General features: G+C 41.9%; 1 protein-coding gene and 1 pseudogene across 3 annotated transcripts in view; both read right to left on the bottom strand.

Moving 5' to 3' along the window:
• Positions 1-4,019, bottom strand: part of Cep78 (centrosomal protein 78) — a 38,655-nt gene extending 34,636 nt beyond the window's left edge. For 2 of the 3 annotated variants that reach the window (XM_045139797.1, XM_045139804.1), the window contains exons 1-3: positions 3,744-4,019; positions 1,198-1,370; positions 1,033-1,105 (exon numbers count right to left, since the gene is read on the bottom strand). In XM_045139797.1, coding sequence (XP_044995732.1) covers positions 1,033-1,105; positions 1,198-1,370; positions 3,744-3,996 — 499 coding nt within the window. In that variant the 5' untranslated portion in view covers positions 3,997-4,019. The remainder of the gene's footprint in view (positions 1-1,032; positions 1,106-1,197; positions 1,371-3,743) is intronic. The other variant, XM_045139807.1, reaches the window with a different exon arrangement.
• Positions 4,020-10,904: 6,885 nt separating this feature from the next.
• LOC101601965 lies at positions 10,905-12,230 on the bottom strand (annotated as a pseudogene).
• Between the last annotated feature and the right edge of the window lie 9,927 nt (positions 12,231-22,157).

Raw genomic sequence — 22,157 nt, 5'->3', positions numbered from 1 at the left:
TCCAACCAAACAATAAGCGTGGAATTACATATAGTGCTCTATTAGAGCACCTAATATGCTATAGCAATAGATGAATGACTTCAAACTCTGTCCTCTCAACCTCAAGCACTTCTTCTTCACCCCTCCAGAACACAATTCTTCTACACAGTGAACTAAATTCTTTAACATCTCAATCAATAGCTACCTAGCCATTACCTCCATGGCCCTCCCTATGAGTCTACTGGCCTTATATAAGCTTATAGCATTCTGTAGGTATTTTCTATTTTAGCATATTCTACAATACATTAAAACTGCATTATAGGACTGGAGAGATGGTGTAGTGGTTAAGCGCTTGCCTGTGAAGCCTAAGGACCCCGGTTTGAGGCTCAATTCCCCAGGACCCATGTTAGCCAGACACACAAGGGGGCGCACGCGTCTGGAGTTCCTTTGCAGTGGATGGTAACCCTGGCACGCCCATTCTCTCTCTCGCTCTCTATCTGCCTCTTTCTCTCTCTGTCACTCTCAAATAAATCAATAAAAATCTTTTAAAAAAAAACTGCATTATAGATGTTTTATATAAAAACAATGATTTATTTTTTACTTCTTTGTCTTTTCTTTTCTATTCCAAGGTAGGGCCTTGCTCTAGCCCAGATTGACCTTGAATTAACTCTGTTGTCTCAGGCTGACCTCAAACTCACAGCTATCTTTCTACCTCTGCTTCCTGAGTGCTGGAATTAAAGGCATGCACCACCATGTCCGGCTATTTACTTCTTGCTATTGCCCTTTCTCTACATAATTCTTAAAGGAAAACTATAAAAATGCACAAACACCCCAAACAGAATAACAAACACTATGTAACTGCTTAGTTTGTGGCATTACAAAACCTTAAAGTTCGGAGTAATCAGCATGACAAGGTTTCTTGGTAGATGTGAGAATATATCAAAGTTTACACAGGCACAGAAGACAGCCCAGGCACAAGCTAGAATAGGCAAGGATTGACACAGCACACAAGTAAACAACAGATGGAAAGAGAATTACATAATTTCAACTCACTTTCTAAACCTCCATCTCCAATTGGACAATTTGCAAGAGACAGGTGCACTAAAGAGGTCGATTTATTCAATCCCTTAACAGGGAAAAAAAATTGAAAATATATTGAGTATTTTGTCTTCAAATCAGCCACCAAATCTGCTGCCACAGTGATGGAAGAAGGCTTACCTTTGTTAAAAGAGCCAAATCTCTCTCTCGCAGAAGCAGTCCATTTAGCTCTAGGTTCTTTAACACACTCGATCCACTTAAACAGCCTTTAAGAGCTTTACATAACTGGAACGTCACATCTTTGGATCTTATTGCAGGAACACGATTTCTGTATACTCTGTTTATGTCAGAACCTAAGACAAGGTTATTGTAAAATTAGTCATTTCAATCACCATTTTATGATTAAATGCCTCACTATTAGGTCCAGGAATGAGCCATGTCTTTAAAGAGACATATATGAGAATTCAGTCACAGGAGACACACAAGCACAAAATTGGCTTTTAAAAAAATTTTCAGTGCTTGAGGACTGCAAGAAAGCTTCCTCTGGAGGCATACAAGTTGCACAAAAGAGGAGGGCTTCCAGAAAACCCTCAAATCACATCTAGAAAGAATGGCATCACAGTGGGAGTGGAGTGTACAAAAGAATTCAACCCTAATACCTGCTGAACACTGTAAATATTGCAGGTGAAGAGGCTACAACCTTGGGGTGGAGAAGAGGTGGAAATTCAAAGAGACTTAAGGCCTGTGAGAACTGGCTTTTATGTCACAAGGAAGGAGAAGTAAGCACAAGGAAGGAGAACTAAGGCTACCCCTGGCATAGTGAGGGTGTTCCTGGCAAGTTAAAAAATGTGTGTCACTATTGGAGGACTACTTAAAGGTCATGACTAGAAAGGGCCACATGATTCCCAGACTTGAGCAAAGATCTCCCTTCCATGAGGCTGGGCAGAACACAGCCTTTGTTTTGTTCACAAAGAGCACATGCAGTACAGCCAGCAAATGCAGGTTCTATACAAGACTTCAAGCATACAGCTTCATTTTATACAGATCACTTGAACTGAAGGGGGAAATGAACTGAGAAACAAGTTCAGGGGCAACAAAGCCAGCTAGGTGCTTCTATAACAGTATAAGCAAAGCATAATTAAAGATGAGCAAGTGGTGTTGTGTCTAGGAGGGCGAAATCTGTAGCCTAGACCCACTGGATGCAAAAGATAAAGATGCAGCCCTCAAAAGAAATGGCCTGCAGTACATTTTTCTTACACTCACAATAAAGTATTAGGCAAGATCAAGTATACTTGCCTTGGCTTTAAGTTCCCTTCCACCTTTCTTTTACTTTTGGTTATTACTATGTGTAAAGACAAGTCACTTCACATGTACAGAATGCTTCCCAACACCTGAATGAGATGCAGAGAATGAGCAGGGATGTGAAGTGTTCTTGCAAAAGATCCAATTGCTGCTTACCTCAGAGCCTAAAAAAGGGCTAACCACATGAGATCTGTGGTCATGTTTTCAACTAACACACCTCTTCCCAAAATCACAGTTGGCTACTTTCAGGTTATAAACATATTCCTCTGTCCATTTAAGAAGCATCTTTTAGGCTTATTATTTTCTGTCTTCTCTAGGGTACCTTAGGTCACTCTCCTGTCATCAAGCCTGTCCTCTTACAAAGCCCATATCTGTATCTTGGGCCCATTTCTGACTGGCAGACATATCTGGAAGTCACCTTAAAACACTTAAGCTGGGGATAAAGGTTCTTGCTTACAAAGCCTGTAGGTCTGGACACAATTCCCCACTACTCACATAAAGCCACAGCCACTCTGTGGTGCAACTTATGGAGCCCTCTTGCCGAGGCAAGGCAAGAGGCCCTGGTGGGTGTGGGCGCCACACACAGTATCTCTCAGACGAATGAAAAAAGAGAATGAGAATGCGTGCTCCAGGGCCACTTAACTTTAGATGAACTCCAGATGCATCGCGGGCTTTACATGAGTACTGGGGAATCAAACCCAGGCTGTCAAGCTTTGCAAGTAACTGACTTTAACTGCTGAACCATCTCTCTAGCCCCCAATAAAAACATTTTTAAAAGCCACTAAAGATGAACTTGAACTAAGACTATCTCTTCTCCTTAATCCTGCTGTGCTGTCTCTTGGGATACTGCTGCTCTAAAATGTCATCCAAGTCCTCCCCTCCCCGACAACCGATCACCATTCTCTTTGATATGTGAATCTCGCCCTTCTTCAGATCTTCTAGATGGACTTTCACTACAGAAATCCATTCTCTTTCCAACTTTGTCTTCCACGTGAAGGTCAGAGAGCTCCAAAATCAAATCCTTCAGTGTGGGCCCTTAGGAACTTCGGGGTAAACACTTAACTCCTTGATGAAACAAGCATTTGACCTAGTTGGCCCCATCAGGTTTCCAGTGTCAACTCTCGTAGCTCTTTCTAAAACCTTCAATTCCAGTCTCATGTTCTTTCTTATTTCTCTGGTGTAGTGTTTTGCAAATATCGTTCACACGGAATCCTTGCCATCACCGTACTGACTGGTCTAGTTAGGAGCCTGAAGGACTCGCGCCGGGTTGCCCGGGTGATCGAGTCCCAGGCTGCAAAGGTTGCCACCCGCACAGTCCCCAGCACTGGGTACCTGCTCCGGAGCCTGGCACCACGTTCCACCTCAGACCTGGGGGAATACCCAGCGGGCCGCACCGACCCGCACCGGAAGCGGGAATTACCAACCTGTTTCCCCCAGCCAGGGCTGGAAGCAGCTCCTGATGGCGATCAAGGGCAGATCCCTATTCACCTTGAGCGTGCTGAGCAGCGGCGCCCAGTCAGCCCCGCGGAGGCGGTCGGCGTTGAAGTCCAGCACGCCGCCCCGGAGGCAGGCGCGCACGGCGGGGAGCGGCACCGAGTCCTGCAGCGCGCACAGGTACTCGTAGTGCGAGAAGAAGTCGGCCGCGCTGTCGCGGCGCAGCTTCACCGAGTCGATCATGGCGGAGCACCGCGGCGGCCGGCCGGAGACCTCGACCCCTGCGAGGGTCGCGGCCCCGGCTCGGCTACAGGCCGCAAGCCCCCGGCCAGGCCAGCCTCTCTACGCCGCGCTCCCGCGCCGCCTCCCGCCGCGCAGGCCCGGCCGTTGCCGCCCGCCGCGACTCAGCGAAGCGGCCGGAGCTTCTGGCGGGCTCCTGCGCGCGCACACGCGTCGGCGCGGGCAGAGCGTCAGCACGCAGGCTACGCCAGCCCGGGGGCGGGGCTGGGGCCGCACGCGAGCCCGCCTCTGCCTGCGGGCTTTGCAGCTGGCATCTAAATAAAGACGAGCTATGGATACGGCGGTGCTCTTTGAAAATAGGATCTAGCCCTTGAGTCCATTCTTAGGAAATATCCAACAATGACTCCTGTGAGTCACATGTATTTTTTTTTTGTCTTTTATTTATTATTTACATAGGTTATAGTCTGTTTTTTTTTTTTTAATCCCTTCATTCCTGGTCCCCATTTCCCTGAGGCCCTCCTCAGTAGGGACCCTGCTAGTTTGGGTGGGGGTGGTGGGCTACCACCTTGGTGCTCTTAGAATCGCCCTGACCTACCTCTCTTCTGAAACAATTTCTTAGTGGGTGGGTTAGCTGTTTGCTTTAGTGTTCAGTTCTCCAGTCCCTAAACTTATGTTAAGATGAGCTTTTCTCCAAATTTTTAAGTTTTTATTTGTTTATTTATTTATTTATGGGAGAGAAAAGGGGGGGGGGGACGAGAGTGGTCACGCCAAGGCCTCGAGCCACTGCAAACAAACCCCAGACACATGCGTCATCTTGTGCGTCTGCCTTACCTGGGTCCTGGGGAATTAAACTGAGGTTTAAGTGAGGTTAAGTGCCTTAACCACTAAAGTATCTCTCTAGTCCGTTAATTTTTTGTTTGTTTGTTTTTGAGGTAGGGTCTCACTCTAGCCGAGGCTGACCTGGAATTCGCTATGGAGTCTCAGGGTAGCCTCGAATTCATGGCAATCCTCCTACCTCTACCTCCCAGTGCTGGGATTAAAGGCCTGTGCCACCACGCCCAGCTATTTTTTCTTTTCTTTTTTTATTGACAGCTTCCTTAGTTACAGACAATAAGCCATGATAATTCCCTCTCCTCCTCCACTTTCCCCTTCACAAATCCACTCTTCATCATATTCCCTCCCTCCATTAGTCTCTCTTATTTTGATGTCATCAACTTCTCCTCCTATTATGAGGGTCTTATGAAGGTAGTACTGCACACTGCGAGGTCATGGATATCGAGGCCAATTTCTGTCTGGACAATTGCATTGTAAGCAGTCCTACCCTTCATTTGGCTCTTACATTCTTTCCACCACATGTTCCACAAAGGACCCTGGGCCGTGGAGGGTGTAAAGGAGATGTTTCAGTGTTGAACACTTCTTGGTCACTTCTAAGTAGTATGGGGCCCTTTGGGTCATCCAAATGGTCACTGCCATGTGAAAAGAGAAGCTTCTTTAACTAAAAGTGAGAGTAACATTAATATATGGGTATGAATATTAAGTAAAGGGCTTACAGAGTAGTTTGGTGAGCATAATATATGCATTTAGCCAGGAAAGAGCATGTGTTGACTTCTAATCATGATCTTACCCACCATAGGCTTTTGATTAGGTTTTCAGTACCAAGCACATATTCCTTACCATAGAGCGGGCCTCCAGTCCAATTAGAGAGCACTTGGTTTCCTCCATAATAGCTATGCCACTATTGTACCCATTTAGACATTTGGCTTGACTGGCCAAACTTGAGGCTTGCAGTGTCCATTGTTCTCACTGCTGATGACTTCTGTCTCCCATAGGGAGACAAACAGTGCATCTTTTTCCACTTCCTTTTTTTTTTTTTTTTTTTTTAAAGGTAAGGTCTCACTCTAGTCCAGGCTGACCTGGAATTAACTATGTAGTCTCAGGGTGGCCTCAAACTCATGGTGATCCTCCTACCCTGCCTCCCGAGTGTGGGGATTAAAGGTGTGTGCCACCACACCCAGCTTTTTCTTTTTTTTAACAACTTCCATGATTGTAAACAATATCCCATGGTAATGTCCTCTCTCCCCCCACCCCACTTTCCTCTTTGAAACTTATATATGTTATATAGATTACATAGTCAGTCAGATTTTAGCTGTAAGAGATTCTAGGAAAAGTAGATTTTAGATTCATAGTTTCTAGGTAAAGCACATAAGAGGGGAACGAAAAAGCATTCAAGTTCTATCCCCAGGGTTTGTTTCTTGTTGCTGCCATGAGCATTTATAACATAATTTAGTGGCTTAAAGCAGTAACTTGGATCTTTCAGTTTTATAAAGCTAAAATTAGTGTTGGCAGAGCTGCATTCTTTCTGAAGGCTCAAAGAGTGAATTTATTTATTCCTTATATTGTCCAGCTTCTAGAGGCTGTATACATTCTTTCACTTCTGGCCACATCATTCTGACTTCTTCTATTACATTTCACCCTTTCTCATCTTGACCTTCATAAGGACTTCTTCATAAGGACTCTTATGTTTAAATTGGGCCCATGAAATAATACAGGATCATCACCCATCTCAAGATGCTTGACTTAATGCCACCTGAAAAACCCCTTCTCCATGCAATCTAATTCACTCACAAGGATTAGGTAGCACATTTGGTGGAAGGGAGTGTATATTCAGCCTACCATAGTGCCCATATCTAAATTAATGAAAAAATAATACTATTCATTAAATACATGCTAGGTACCATATTTTCATATATTGATTTTCTGTTTATTTTTATTTCTTTATTTGAGAGTAACAGACAGAGAAAGAGGCAAATAGAGAATGGGCATGCCAGGGCCTCCAGCCACTGCAAACAAACTCCAGATGCCTGCACCCCCTTGTGCATCAGGCTAACATGGGTCCTGGGGAATCGAGCCACGAACTGGGGTGCTTAGGCTTCACAGGCAAGCACTTAACTGCTAAGCCAATTCTCCAGCCCTGCATATATTTCTTAAATTATAAATGAGATCCAAAGAACGTCAAGTACTACACCACCTATTTCTTCTTTTTTATAAATTTTTATTAGCATTTTTCATGATTATAAAAAAAATCCCATGTTAATTCCCTCCCTCCCCCCCACTTTCCCCTTTGAAATTCCATTCTCAATCATATTACCTCCCCATCACAATCATTGTACTTACATATATACAATATCAAATTATTAAGTACCCTCCTCCCTTCCTTTCTCTTCCCTTTATGTCTCCCTTTAACTCACTGGCCTCTGCTACTAAGTATTTTCATTCCCATGCAGAAGCCCAGTCATCTGTAGCTAGTATCCACATATGAGAGAGAACATGTGATGCTTGGCTTTCTGGGCTTGGGTTACCTCACATAGTATAATCCTTTCCAGGTCCATCCATTTTTCTGCAAATTTCATAACTTCATTTTTCTTTACCGCTGAGTAGAACTCCATTATATAAATGTGCCACATCTTCATTATCCACTCATCAGTTGAGGGACATCTAGGCTGGTTCCATTTCCCAGCTATTATAAATTGAGCAGCAATAAACATGGTTGAGCATGTATTTCTAAGGAAATGAGATGAGTCCTTTGGATATATGCCTAGGAGTGCTATAGCTGGGTCATATGATAGATCAATCTTTAGCTGTTTTAGGAACCTCCACACTGATTTCCACAATGGCTGGACCAGATTGCATTTCCACCAGCATAAGGGTTCCTCTTTTTCCACATCCCCGCCAACATTTATGATCATTTGTTTTCATGATGGTGGCCAATCTGACAGGAGTGAGATGGAATCTCAATGTAGTTTTAATCTGCATTTCCCTGATGACTAGTGACGTAGAACATTTTTTTAGATGCTTATATGCCATTCGTATTTCTTCCTTTGAGAATGCTCTATTTAGCTCCATAGCCCATTTTTCGATTGGCTTGTTTGATTCCTTATTATTTAACTTTTTGAGTTCTTTTTATATCCTAGATATTAATCCTCTGTCAGATATATAGCTGGCAAAGATTTTATCCCATTCTGTAGATTGCCTCTTTGCTTTTTTCACTGTGTCCTTTGCAGTGCAAAATCTTTGTAATTTCATGAGGTCCCAGTGATTAATCTGTGGTTTTATTGCCTGAGCAATTGGGGATGTATTCAGAAAGTCTTTGCCAAGACCAATATGTTGAAGGGTTTCCCCTACTTTTTCCTCTAGCAGTTTCAGAGTTTCAGGTCTGATGTTAAGGTCTTTAATCCATTTGGACTTAATTCTTGTGCATGGAGAGAGAGAAGAATCTATTTTCATCCTACTGCAGATATATATTCAGTTTTCCCAACAGCATTTGCTGAAGAGGCTGTCTTTTCTCCAATGAGTATTTTGGGCATTTTTATTGAATATCAGGTGGCTATAGCTACTTGGGCTTACATCTGGGTCCTCTATTCTGTTCCACTGATCTACATGTCTGTTTTTGTGCCAGTACCACGCTGTTTTTGTTACTATGGCTCTGTAGTATAGGTTAAAATCAGGTATGGTGATACCACCAGCCTTATTTTTGTTGCTCAGTATTATTTTAGATATTTGAGGTTTTTTGTGATTCCAAATGAATTTTTGGATTGTTTTTTTCTATTTCCATGAAGAATGCCTTTGGAATTTTGATAGGGATTGAATTAAATGTGTAGATTGCTTTTGGTAAGATTGCCATTTTCACAATATTGATTCTTCCAGTCCAGGAACAAGGGATGTTTCTCCACTTTCTAGTGTCTTCTGTAATTTCTTGCTTGCGTGTTTTAAAGTTCTCATTGTAGAGATTCTTTACTTCCTTGGTTAGGTTTATTCCAAGGTACTTTATTTATTTATTTTTTTTTTTATGCAATTGTGAATGGGAGTGATTCTCTCATTTCATCCTCTGTGTGTTTGTTGTTAGCATATATTAAGGCTACTGATTTCTGTGTATTTATTTTGTATCCTGCTACATGGCTTTAGGTTTTGATCAGCTCTAACAGTTTACTAGTAGAGTTTTTAGGGTCCTTTATGTATAGTATCATGTCATCTGCAAATAATGATAACTTGATCTCTTCCTCTCCAATTTGTATCCCTTTTATGTGTGTCTCTTGCCTTATTGCTATGGCTAAGACTTCCAAAACTATATTAAATAAAAGTGGGGACAGTGGACACCCCTGTCTTGTTCCTGATTTTAGTGGACAACCTTCCATTTTTTTCCCCAGTTAGTAGTATGTTGGCTGTAGGCTTGTCATAAATAGCTTTTATTATATTGAGATATGTTCCTTCTATTCCCAGTCTCTGTAGGACTTTTATCATGAAGGGATGTTGGATTTTGTCAAATGCTTTCTCTGCATCCAATGAGATGATCATGTGATTTTTGTCCTTCAACCCGTTTATATAATGTATTACATTTATAGATTTGCGTATATTGAACTATCCCTTCATCTCTGGGATAAAGCCTACTTTGTCAGGGTGAATGATCTTTTTGATATACTCTTGTATTCTGTTTGCCAATATTTTGTTGAGAATTTTTGCATCTATGTTCATGAGGGAGATTGGTCTATAATTTTCTTTTTTTGTTCTATCTTTGCCTGGTTTTGGTATCAGGGTGATGCTGGCCTCATAGAAGGAGTTTGGTAGAATTCCTTCTTTTTCTATTTCCTGGCAAAGCTTAAGAAGCAATGGTGTTAGCTCTTCCTTAAAGGTCTGGTAAAATTCAGCAGTGAATCCTTCTGGGCCTGGGCTTTTTTTAGTTGGGAGATTATTGATAACTGTTCGGATGTCCATGTTTGTTATAGGTCTATTTAAGTGATTAATCTCATTTTGATTTAATTTAGGTAGGTCATATCGATCAAGGAAATCATCCATTTCTTTCAGATTTTCATACTTTGTGGAGTATATGCTTTTATAATATGTCCCTATGATTTTTTGAATTTCTCTGGCATCTGTTGTGATGTTACCTTGTTCATCTCTGATTTTATTAATTTGTGTCTCTTCTCTCTTTCTTTTGGTCAGATTTGCTAAGGTTTTATCAATCTTGTTTATCCTTTCAAAGAATCAACTCTTTGTTTCATTAATTCTTTGGATCTTTTTTTTTTTGTTTCTATTTCATTAATTTCTACCCTAATCTTTATTATTTCTTCCCACCTACTGATTTTTGGTTTGCCTTGTACTTCTTTTTCCAAGACTTTAAGGTGAAGCATTAGGTTGTTTACTTGTGACCTTTCTAATTTCCTTTTTTTTTTTTTAAAATCAAGCCTACAAAGCATTTATTGAAATTAACATATCTGGTAAAGCCACTTACTTGTGGCTTAATATTAATAAACTTAAATAGACCTATAACAAACATGGATCAAGAGCATCAATGCTGTGGTATTAAAAAGTAAACAAAGAAACAAGGTGTAGCCATATCTAGCAACTATTTTGAGGAAGGACCTACACGCAATCCTTGCCCAAGAACTAGGTCTCGCCACCTCTAAAGAGTCTATGCACTAAACAGTGTGCTTGCATCACATGGTGAAGACCTTTGCAGAGGAAAAGGTTCATATTAATACATTCTGCTTTTGCTTGTTAAGGGGACTGCAATAGAAATATATAAAAGATAGTTTCAAACATCCAACATTCTTTAACCTTGTATTTTAAATCAAAGTTATACGAATCTATAGGTCTTTATAAATAACTCACTTCACAGCACAGCTGTAGTTCACTTGAAAACAAAAAAGTTCCCTTTGTGCTATAGCCTTACAAATAAACATATATTTAGAAATGAACAGTTCAATTATACATCAAGCCTCATTCAATCTTGCCTTTGATATAAACCTGAATATAGTCAAATTTGCAAAGCATTCACGTAATAGTTTAGTTGACATAAATTTAAAAGGCAAGGGAGACCTTTATAAGCTTCAGCAGTGTCTTTGGCACTCAGAAGCTCAGCTGAAGTCCCGGCCAGTGAGGACAAGTAGAACCACAAGAGCCCAGACGTAAAGGAGCAGGCAGACCCAGCTGGAGCTGATTTTGACCCACACAGCTACCCACTTGCTGCTATCGTTCTGAAACTTGGCATCAGGACTGTACCAGTTGGTCATGATCATCATGATGTACAAGGAGGCACAGCAGAGCATCAGGTGGAATAGGGAGCAGCTGTACTGCACCCCCTCCTTCTCGTTGTCCACGGCCCACCTCAGCTGTCCATCTTCTTCATCACCGGCTCCACTGGTATCACTGAGGATCACACTGTCGCTCCCTAAGAGGGTTAGCTTGTTTACCTGACTTGAAGTACAGAAGCTAGAGTACTCAAGGCATATACCACAGAGAAGCACAACGACAACAAAAAATCATTAAAACTCAGAAAGTGTCCACTGTTTGATGATGGAGGAGAGGTAGGAACAACAGCGGTCATGTTTCCAGGAGCCAAAGTTGGTGCAGTTAAGTGTGTAATGATGCTCAAAAAGGAAGGGTTGCGGGAACAATCAGGTTTATTGGTCATAGCTGACCATGTGAGGTACAGGGCGTAGACAGTAATTATAGAGGACTGAAGGAGGTCTGAACGAGGCTGGTATTCCTGAATTTTTGGGTGGGTGGATATAAGAGAAACCACAATGCACAAACTCAGGTTAATAAAGAAGCACTTGTTTTCTGTGCAGCCATTTGGTTTGGTGTAGAACATATAGAGTGCTGCAACAATGTCAGTTGACATGATATAAAAGCAGCTTATAACAGAGAGCAAAACCCCAGACCAGTCCCTTGGATTTCCTTCTTCCATATGATTTACCCATGATTCATTCAAAGACTGAGCCATGTCTACCAACAGCACCAGCTGGATAAGGAAGAACAAAGTGGCTCCGGACATGCCAACTATAAACCAGATTGAAGTGAAATAGCCCCCAGGAATGTAGAGAGATCCGACCATGATACCAACAATAGTAGCAATTTTGAAGAACCAAAACCTTCAGCTCAGTTTCTATCCTCTCTGTCCTCATGAGACAACATACAACAGTGCCCAGGAGAAGAATACAAGCATAGAGAAACTGGGTCACAGTGGGATTCTTAGTGTTGGGACAGCAACTGCACAGCAAGCATGGTGCACCACTGCAGAGGCATGAAACCTTTAATCCCAGCAAGCAGGAGGCAGAGGTAGGAGGATCGCCATGAGTTCAAGGCCATCCTGAGACTCCATAGTGATTTCCAGGTCAGCCTGAGCTAGCGTGAGACCCTACCCAGCCGGCCACGGAGAAGGCGCCCAGCGTGGCCCCCATGGTGATGCTGGCTGGTGATAATGGCCGGCCAGGGGGCTTCCTGCATGCTGGTTAGCTGAGACGTCGCCTCGCAAGAAACATGACAGTTTCTCAAGCCCCTTGTCTATACTTTTTAATATATTTCACAAACCAGGCATGGTGGCACACGCCTTTAATCCCAGCACTCAGAAAGGAGAGGAGGATTACCGTGAGTTCGAGGACACCCTGAGACTCCATAGTGAATTCCAGGTTAGTCTGGGCCAGAGAGAGAGAGAGAGAGAGAGAGACCCTACCTTGAAAAAACAAAAACAATAAGCACATATAAACATTTGTTTTTCAAGCAAATAGGCATAAAGCCAGGCATAGTGGCACATGCCTTTAATCCCAGCATTCAGGAGGCAGAGGTACGAGGAACATTATGAGTTCAAGGCTATTAGAGCTGTTGGAATGTCTAGCTATTCCACCCCAATCAAGCCATCCTGGAGATAGTTATTATTTTGGGGTTTTATTTTTTTTGTTTGTTTGTTTTTTGTTTTGTTTTTTGCAGTTTTGGGGGTTTGGGGGGGTTGTTTTTTCAAGGTATGGTCTTGCTCTACCCTAGGCTGACCTGGAATTCACTTATGTAACTGTACTTTCAGGCTGGCTTCCTTCTACATCTGCCTCCCAAGTGCTAATGTTTAAAGCCTGTGCCCCCTTGCCTGGCTGAAGATACTTTTGGAAGCTGTCGGGATCATCCTCCCCAGGTAAGGCATACAGCTTCACAAGTGTGTCTGAGTCAAAGAGAATGGAAGGCCAAAGAAAATGGAGCTTTATTTGTTGGAGATTCTGTGGGAGATCGACCTCGGGGGCACCAGCCTCACGTGCTTCACGGTTACTGTCATCTGGGCTGGTGTTCCACGGGCAGGCACTGGACTGGGTGATCTCCCCCTCCTCTGGTTTGGCTTGTTCGGACAGGGTTTTGTTCTGTTGTCTCTTCAGCCTGGCTCGCTGGTTTTTAAACCATGTCTTTACCACCACCTCACTACCCTTCAGCTGTGAAGCCAGTTCTTTCATTTCATTAGAACTTGGGGAGGGGTTCCTGCTGAATGCCTCCCTCAATACTTTATTTTGTTCTGCAGTAAATGTGGTCCGGTTATGCTTTGCTGACATCCTGTCTTTGATGGGAAAGATGTTCAGCCAGCCGTGCTCTCTGGAGCATGCAATCTCTCTAACTTCTTAATATAGGCACTTAAGGCTATAAACTTACCTCTTAAAACTGCCTTCATTGTGTCCCAGAGATCTTGATATGTTGTGTTCTCATTATCGTTTGACTATATAAAGTTTTTGATTTCCTTCTTGATTTCTTCATTGACCCATTCATCATTTAGTAGTGTATTGTTTAGTTTCCATGATTTTGTGTATGCTCTATAGCCTTTCTTGCTATTGATTTGTAGTTTAATTCCATTGTGGTCAGATAGAATGCAAGGAATTATTTCAATTTTCCTGAATTTGTTAAGATTTGCTTTGTGTCCTAATATATGGTCTATTTTAGAGAATGTTCCATGTGCTGCTGAAAAGAATGTATATTCTGCAACATTTGGATGGAATGTCCTGATTATATCTGTTAGGTCCATTCTTTCTATGACCTCATTTATGCCTCTCTGTTTATTTTTCCCGGGATGACCTATCAATTGGTAAGAGTGGGGTGTTAAAGTCACACACAACCACTCTGCTTGGTGTTATCTGTGACCTTAGTTCTAATAGTGTTCATTTGATGAATTTAGGAGCCCCCATGTAAGGTGCATATATGTTTAGGATTGTTATGTCCTCCTGTTGGAGTGTGCCCTTAATCAATATAAAGTGACCTTCCTTATCTTTCTTGACTAACGTTGGACTGAAATCTACCTTGTCAGATATTAGGATAGCAACCCCTGCTTGTTTTCTAGGCCCATTTGCTTGAAACACTGTCTTCCAACCTTTCACCCTAAGATAATGTCTATCCTTTGTAGAAAGGTGAGTTTCTTGGAGACAACAAATTGTAGGATCCTGCTTTTTAACCCAGTCTGCAAACCTATGTCTTTTCATTGGGGCATTGAGGCCATTGATATTAAGAGATATTATTGAAAGTTGTGTATTTATGTTTGCCTTTTTTTTTTTTTTTTGTAGTTCTGGTTCTATCTGTGCTCTCTTGTGTTAACTAGTATTTGAGTATTGCTTGTTTTTTCTAGGTTCCTTATATGTGTGCTTTTCCTTTTCTTCAGCATGGAGAATTCTATCAAGTATTTTCTGTAGAGCTGGTTTTGTATTCAAATACTCCTTTAACCAGCTTTTGTCATGGAATGTCCTTATTTCTCTGTCTCTTTGAATGGATAGCTTTGCAGGATAAAGTAATCTTGGTTGACAGTTGTTATCTTTCAGAACTTGGAATATATCACTCCAAGCCCTTCTGGCTTTAAAAGTTTGTGTTGAATAATCTGCTGTAATCCTGATGGGCTTGCTTTTGTAGGTAACTTGATTTTTCTCTCTAACTGCTTTCAATATTTTTTCTTTGGTGTGTGTGTTTGGAAATTTGATTATAATATGTCTAGGAGAGGTTCTTTCCAGGTTTTGTCTGGCTGGTATGCTAAAGGCTTCCTGTATCTGTATTGGCACCTCTTTCCCAATTTGGGGGAAATTTTCTTCTATGATTTTGTTGAAGATGCCTACTATGCCTTTAGAGTGGAATTCTTCTCCTTCTACTATGCCCTGAATTCTTATATTTGATCTTTTCATAGTGTCCTGAATATCTTGAAATTCCCACTCATACTTTTCTATAAGTTTGTCTTTCTCTTTGTTGGACTATATTAGATCTCCCACCTGTTCTTCTAGTTTAGATATTCTGTCCTCTCCTTCATCCATTCTACTGGTGAGATTTTCTACAGAGTTTTTTATTTCATTAACTGTGTTCTTCATTGCTAGTAGTTCTGACTTGTATTTCTTTATTATTTCTATTTCCTTATTTATGTCTTGTATTGCCTTCTTTATTTCATGAAATTGTTGTCCTGCATCTTCTTTGATTCCTTTGATTTCCTCTTTAAGTTCCTCTTTGACTCCTTTGATTTGTTCTCTGACTTCTTTGAACATATTTACAATCATTCTTTTGAAATCTTTCTCAGGCATTTCCTCTAACTCATTCTCACTGGAGGTCATTTCTGATGCATTAATACTTTTAGGTGGATTTATATTGTCTTACTGTTTAGTGTTTCTTGTGTTTAATGTATATATTTTTGCATCTTGGATTAAGTTAATGCTTGGATTTTCTAGCCAGCTGGGTATTCTTAGCTGTATCAATTGATTTGATGTTATTTATTTTTAGGGTAGGAGGTTAAGGTGTTAGGTGTGGCTCTTAAGACTCTCAGAGTATCTACAAAGATGCTCCTAGGGGTTGAGTTTCCCTGCTATGGGAGTATTCAAGCAGGCTGAGGTGAATAAAATACAGGTAGATTCTAAAATTTAACTAAACACTGTACCCATTCAATCAAAAACAGCCCCAAGTATATATGCCAGAGTAGTTATTATAACAACCAGATCCTCTATCAACATAGTTGTTATGATTTCTGGTCTGTTGAGGGATCCAAGTCAGCTTGTGACCAAGTGAGACCCTTCCCTGGTGCAATCCCAGTTACCTTGGATGATTTTGGTCTCAATCAAGTTGCTGCCTGGTCATTGGGCTGCTGTTTTGATTTCTGGAGCTGGGCACTGGCTTTTCTTGCTGGGCAAACTGAGCCTGGCAAGTGTGGCCCTGCAGATCAGCACCCCTGCTGCTGGAACTTCTGCTGCTAATGCTGCCTCTGCTGGGTCTGTCAGCAGCTGATGCTACTGCTGCTGGGACCACTGCTGCTGCTGCCAAAGCTGCTGCTGCTGTAGCTGCCACTTCTGGAGCCACTGCTGCTGCCGAAGCTGCTGCTGCTGGGTCCACTGCCACTCCTGGTGCTGGGTCTGCTGCTGCTGCCACTACTGGGTCTGCTGCTGCTGGGTCTGCCAATGCTGCCACTACTGGATCTGCTGCCACTGGGGCCGCTGTTACTGGTGCTGGTGCCGCTGATGTGGCTGCCAAACTCTGTTCCTGCTTGGGTCCCTCTGTGGGCTCAAGTTGGCATGGCCGGGTCCCGGGACCGCTGCTCTGTTTGCTGGAGCTGGGCTCAGGTGGTGGGGGAGGGTTGGGAGCCACAGCTGCTCTGGTTCTCTTGCTGTTCCACATGTTCTTCTACCTCATGGTCTGCTCCTCCGTTGCTCACTGCCGCTCTCCCTTCACGTTTCCTGAGCTGCGGAGAGTGCCGGTGTGAGTGAAAATCCCCGCACCTGGCTTTTCCTGCGGCTCAAGCCGAGCCTGGCAGCTTTCTGGTGTGCCGCCACTGCCGCGGGTGGCGGAGCTGCTGGGGCCTCTTTTGCCGTCCTGTGCGGGCTCTGCATGCTGTGGATCTCTTCTACTTCTCCGCTGCTGCTTCAATTTCCTATACACCTTGCTTTTTAGTAAAATTGTGTATTTTGCTGAGTTTTTTTGGTCTTTTTCCTCCCTAGGCTGCTTTGGCATGGTATCTACGCCACCATCTTAACTGGAAGTCTCTATCCCACCTATTTCATAAAAAGAAATAACTATTAAATTGTAAAAGCCAACTACACCACCTATTTCATAAAAAGAAATAACTATTAAATTGTAAAAACCAACTACACCACCTATTTCATAAAAAGAAATAACTATTAAATTGTAAAAACCAACTTCCAGTTAAGATGGCGGCATAGGTACCACGCCAAAGCAACCTAGGGGGGAAAAAGACCAAAAAAACTCAGCAAGTACACACTTTTACTAAAAAGTGAGGTGTATAGGAAATTGAAGCAGCAACGGAGAAGTAGAAGAGATCCAGAGCATCCAGAGCCCGCACAGGCCGGCAAAAGCAGCCCCGGCAGCTCTGCCACCCGCGGCAGTGGTGGCGCACCAGAAAGTGCCAGGCTCGGCTCGAGCCACAGGAGAAGCCAGGTGAGGGGAGCTTCCACTCACACGGGTGCTCTCCGCAACTCAGGAAACATGAAGGGAGAGTGGCAGTGAGCAACAGAGGAGCAGACCACAAGGTAGAACAGGTGGAACAGCGAGAGAACTAGAGCAGCTGCGGCTCCCTCCCCTCCCCCACCTCCTGAGCCCAGCTCCAGCAAACAGAACAGCGGTCCCAGGACCCAGCCACGACAATTTGTGCTGACAGTGGGAACCAAGCAGGAGCAGAGTTTGGCAGCAACATCAGCAGCTCCGGCACCAGTAACAGTGGTCCCAGCAGCAGCAGATCCAGTAGCAGCAGCAGTGGCAGACCCCCAGCAGCAGCTTCATTGGCAGCAGCGGCGGTGGACCCCGCAGCAGCAGCTTCAGCAGCAGCGGTGGCTCCAACAGTGGCAGCTACAGCAGCAGCAGCAGCAGGGGCAGCATCAGTAGTGGACCCAGCAGCATCAGCTTCAGCAGCAGTGGCTACAGACCCAGCAGCAGGAGCTTTAGCAGCAGCAGTTCCAGCAGCGGGAGTGCTGATCTGCAGGGCCACACTTGCCAGGCTCGGTTTTCCCCACAGGAAAAGCCAGTGCCCAGCTCCAGAAATCAGAACAGTATCCCGACGACCCAGGCAGCAACTTGACTGAGACCAAAATAATCCAAGGTAACTGGGATTGCACCAGGGAAGGGTCTCACTTAGTCACAAGCTGACTTGGATCCCTAAACAAACCAGAAATCTTAACCTCTTTTTTGATAGAGGATCTGGTTGTTATAATAACTACTCTTGCATACATACTTGGGGCTGCTTTTAATTGAATATGTACAGTGTTTAGTTAAATTTTAGAATCTACCCGTATTTTATTCAACTCAGCCTACTTGAATACTCCCATAGCAGGGAAACTCAACCCCTAGGAACACCTTTGTTGATACTCTGAGAGTCTTAAGAGCCACACCTAACACCTTAACCTCCTACCCTGAAAATATATAACATCAAATCAATTGATACAGCTAAGAATTCCCAGCTAGCTAGAAAATCCAAGCATTAACTTAATCCAAGATGCAAAAATATATACATTATAACACTAGAAACACTAAAAAGCAAGATGATATAAATCCACCTAAAATTATTAATGCATCAGAAATGACCTCCAGTGAGAACAAGTTAGAGGAAATGCCTGAGAAAGATTTCAAAAGAATGATTGTAAATATGCTCAAAGAGATCAAAGAACAAATCAAAAGAATCAAAGAGGAAATAAAAGGAATCAAAGAGGAAATCAAAGAAGACACAGGACACCAATTTCATGAAATATAGAAGGCAATACAAGACATAAATAAGGAAATAGAAATAATAAAGAAAGACCAGTCAGAATTAGTAGTAATGAAGAACACAGTTAATGAAATAAAAAACTGTACCTTGGAATAAACCTAACCAAAGAAGTAAAGAATCTCTACAAGGAGAACTTTAAAACACTCAAGCAAGAAATTGCAGAAGACACGAGAAAGTGGAGAAACATCCCTTGTTCCTGGACTGGAAGAATCAATATTGTGAAAATAGCAATCTTACCTAAAGCAATCTACACATTTAATTCAATCCCTATCAAAATTCCAAAGGCATTTTTCAGGGAAATAGAAAAAAAACAATCCAAAAATTCATTTGGAATCACAAATAAACCTTGTATCTCTAAAATAATACTGAGCAACAAAAATAAGGCTGGTGGTATCACCATACCTGACTTTACCCTATACTACAGAGCCATAGTAACAAAAACAGCATGGTACTGGCACAAAAACAGACATGTAGATCAGTGGAACAGAATAGAGGACCCAGATGTAAGCCCAAGTAGCTATAGCCGCCCGATATTCAATAAAAATGCCAAAAGTACTCATTGGAGAAAAGACAGCCTCTTCAGCAAATGGTGTTGGGAAAAGTGGATATATATCTGCAGAAGGATGAAAATAGATTCTTCTCTCTCTCCATGCACAAGAATTAAGTCCAAATGGATTAAAGACCTAAACATCAGACCTGAAACTCTGAAACTGCTAGAGGAAAAAGTAGGGGAAACCCTTCAACATATTAGTATTGGCAAAGACTTTCTGAATACATCCCCAATTGCTCAGGCAATAAAACCACAGATTAATCATCACTGGGACCTCTTGAAATTACAAAGATTTTGCACTGCAAAGGACACAGTGAAAAAAGCAAAGAGGCAATCTACAGAATGGGAAAGAATCTTTGCCAGCTATATATCTGACAGAGGATTAATATCTAGAATATACAAAGAACTCAAAAAGTTAAATAATAAGGAATCAAACAAGCCAATCAAAAAATGGGTTATGGAGCTAAATAGAGCATTCTCAAAGGAAGAAATACGAATGGCATATAAGCATCTAAAAAAATGTTCTATGTCACTAGTCATCAGGGAAATGCAGATTAAAACTACATTGAGATTCCATGTCACTCCCTGTCAGATTGGCCACTGTCATGAAAACAAATGATCATAAATGTTGGTGGGGATGGGGAAAAAGAATAATCCTTCTACACTGTTGGTGGGAATGCAATCTGGTCCAGCCATTTATGGAAATTAGTGTGGAGGTTTCTGAAACAGCTAAAGATTGATCTACCATATGACCCAGCTCTAGCATTCCTAGGCATATATCCAAAGGACTCATCTCATTTCCTTAGAAGTACGTGCTCAGCCATGTTTATTGCTGCTCAATTTATAATAGCTGGGAAATGGAACCAGCCTAGATGTCCCTCAACTGATGCGTGAATAATGAAGATGTGGCACATTTATACAATGGAGTTCTACTCCGTGGTCAAGAAAAATGAAGTTATGAAATTTGCAGAAAAATGGATGGTCCTGGAAAGGATTATACTAAGTGAGGTAACCCAGGCCCAGGAAGCCAAATGACACATGTTCTCTCTCATATGTGGATCCTAGCTACAGATGATTGGGCTTCTGCGTGAGAAGGAAAATACTTAGTAGCAGAGGCCAGTAAGTTAAAAAGGAGATATAAAGGGAAGAGAAAGGAAGCGAGGAGTCTACTTAATAGTTTGATATTGTATATATGTAAGTAGAATGATTGAGGTGGGGAGGTAATATGATGGAGAATGGAATTTCAAAGGGGAATGTGTCAGCGGGGAGGGAGGGAATTACCATGGGATATTTTTTATAATCATGGAAAATGTTAATAAAAATTAAAAAATAAAAAAACAAGAAAAGAGAAAGAAAGGAAAGGAAAGGAAAGAAAGAAAATACAATTATGTACAACGAAGGTGGAGAAAAGCAATATACTATCCCCTAGGATTCAAGAACCTCTTGGTGCAGATGAACAACAGACACTTGTGCCACTTTGTATCCAGTTTTGCATGGGTGCTGGGGAATTGAACCTGGGCCAGTGGGCTTTGCAATCAAGTGCCTTTGACCACTGAGCCATCTGCCTAGCCCAAGATATCCATTGTTTAAAGTCTTACTGCATGTATTTCCAAAATTTTTATGCTTAAGATGCAAAAGTGTGACAATATTAAATGTATTGTGTTGTGAAAAAAATAATAATAAAATAATAATAAAAAAAGAAAATGGGAAGTCAATATCAAAGGCTTTGAAAATTTCTAACTAAATAATATTCCTTCTCTGACAGCAAGACTGATCCCCAATATTAGAAATACATATATGAGACCATGAAACTAAGAATTTTTCTGGCACAAAAATTGAAGTCTACAGAATTAGCCAGTTCGGGAAATGTTTACTTGATCCTGGGAAGTTAAACCAAAAGCTCAGGAGTCATGCTACTTTTATAGATGATATTCTCAGAACTACTTAGTAGAATTTTTTTTTTTTTTTGAGGTAGGGTCTCACTGTAGCCCAGGCAGACCTGGAATCCACTATGTAATCACAGGGTGGCCTCAAACTCATGGCTATCCTTCTAACTCTATCTCCCTAATGCTGGGATTAAGGTCATGTGCCACCATGCCTAGCTCTTACTGGTAATTTTTATTCAGCCTTATGCGTGAATCAGAAAGTTAGATATTTTATGAACTGAATAATAAATGTGAATTTCTTCCTCATAACTTTTTTCAGGAAGAATTTTCTTTCAATAAATTTCACTTGATTTTGCATTATACTTTAGGGTGTATGCTGAAGGGAGTATATTATTTTTATACTGCTGTGCTTTTATGTCTTCTACTTACCTTTTATTGATCCAGACTCTGCTTTGAAAAGCAGGTGTTTCTCCCTGCATCATGCTGATTTTACAGTGTGAATGGTAAGTGGAAAGCCACCAAAATACAAACTTGCAAATAAATGTGTGTGCTTCAGTCCTGAGAACTGGAGTCCACACACTTTGCAGCCTGGGAGCAATACTGGACTGTACTGCTAGGTGGCGGTGTTTCTTCACCAAAGAAGGTTATCTTCAGGAGGCCTTTTCTAAAACAGAGGAAGTCACTGCCTTTCTGCCCTTCATTAACAACTTTTTTTAAGGTTTCAATTTTATCTATTTTTTTTTATTAAGAACATACTTTGTATGGATACATCATATTTGATACCATCTTTTCCCTCCTCCCTGCCCCCATTCCTCTGGTGCTCCTCCTCAGTGGTTTTTTTTTTTTTTTTTTTTTTTTTTTTTTTTTTTTGTATTCCCCATGAGGTTGTGGGTTATGCCTTGTGGGAGCAGCAGTCAGTTATTAAGGTGGAGGTGGGGGGGACAGGCCATATCTCTGGTATCCAACCCATGGCTCTTAACAATCTTTCTGCCCCATCTTCTGCAAAATTCCCTGAGCTGTGGTGGGTATATCTTAAGTCTACTTCAGTGATGAGCTCTTAAGAAACTGCATTTCTGCTTTGGTATGTGTTGAGTATCCTCAGCATCTGTTTTGTCCTGATTTCCTGGTTCCAGGCCACAGAGAGACAGCAGCAATATCAGAGCCTACCGGGCTGGAGCACTCAGTACAAAAAGCT

This window comes from Jaculus jaculus, chromosome 1, assembly GCF_020740685.1.
Source record: "Jaculus jaculus isolate mJacJac1 chromosome 1, mJacJac1.mat.Y.cur, whole genome shotgun sequence".
Lineage (NCBI taxonomy): Eukaryota > Metazoa > Chordata > Mammalia > Rodentia > Dipodidae > Jaculus > Jaculus jaculus.
This window is presented reverse-complemented; position numbering and strand designations above follow the sequence as displayed.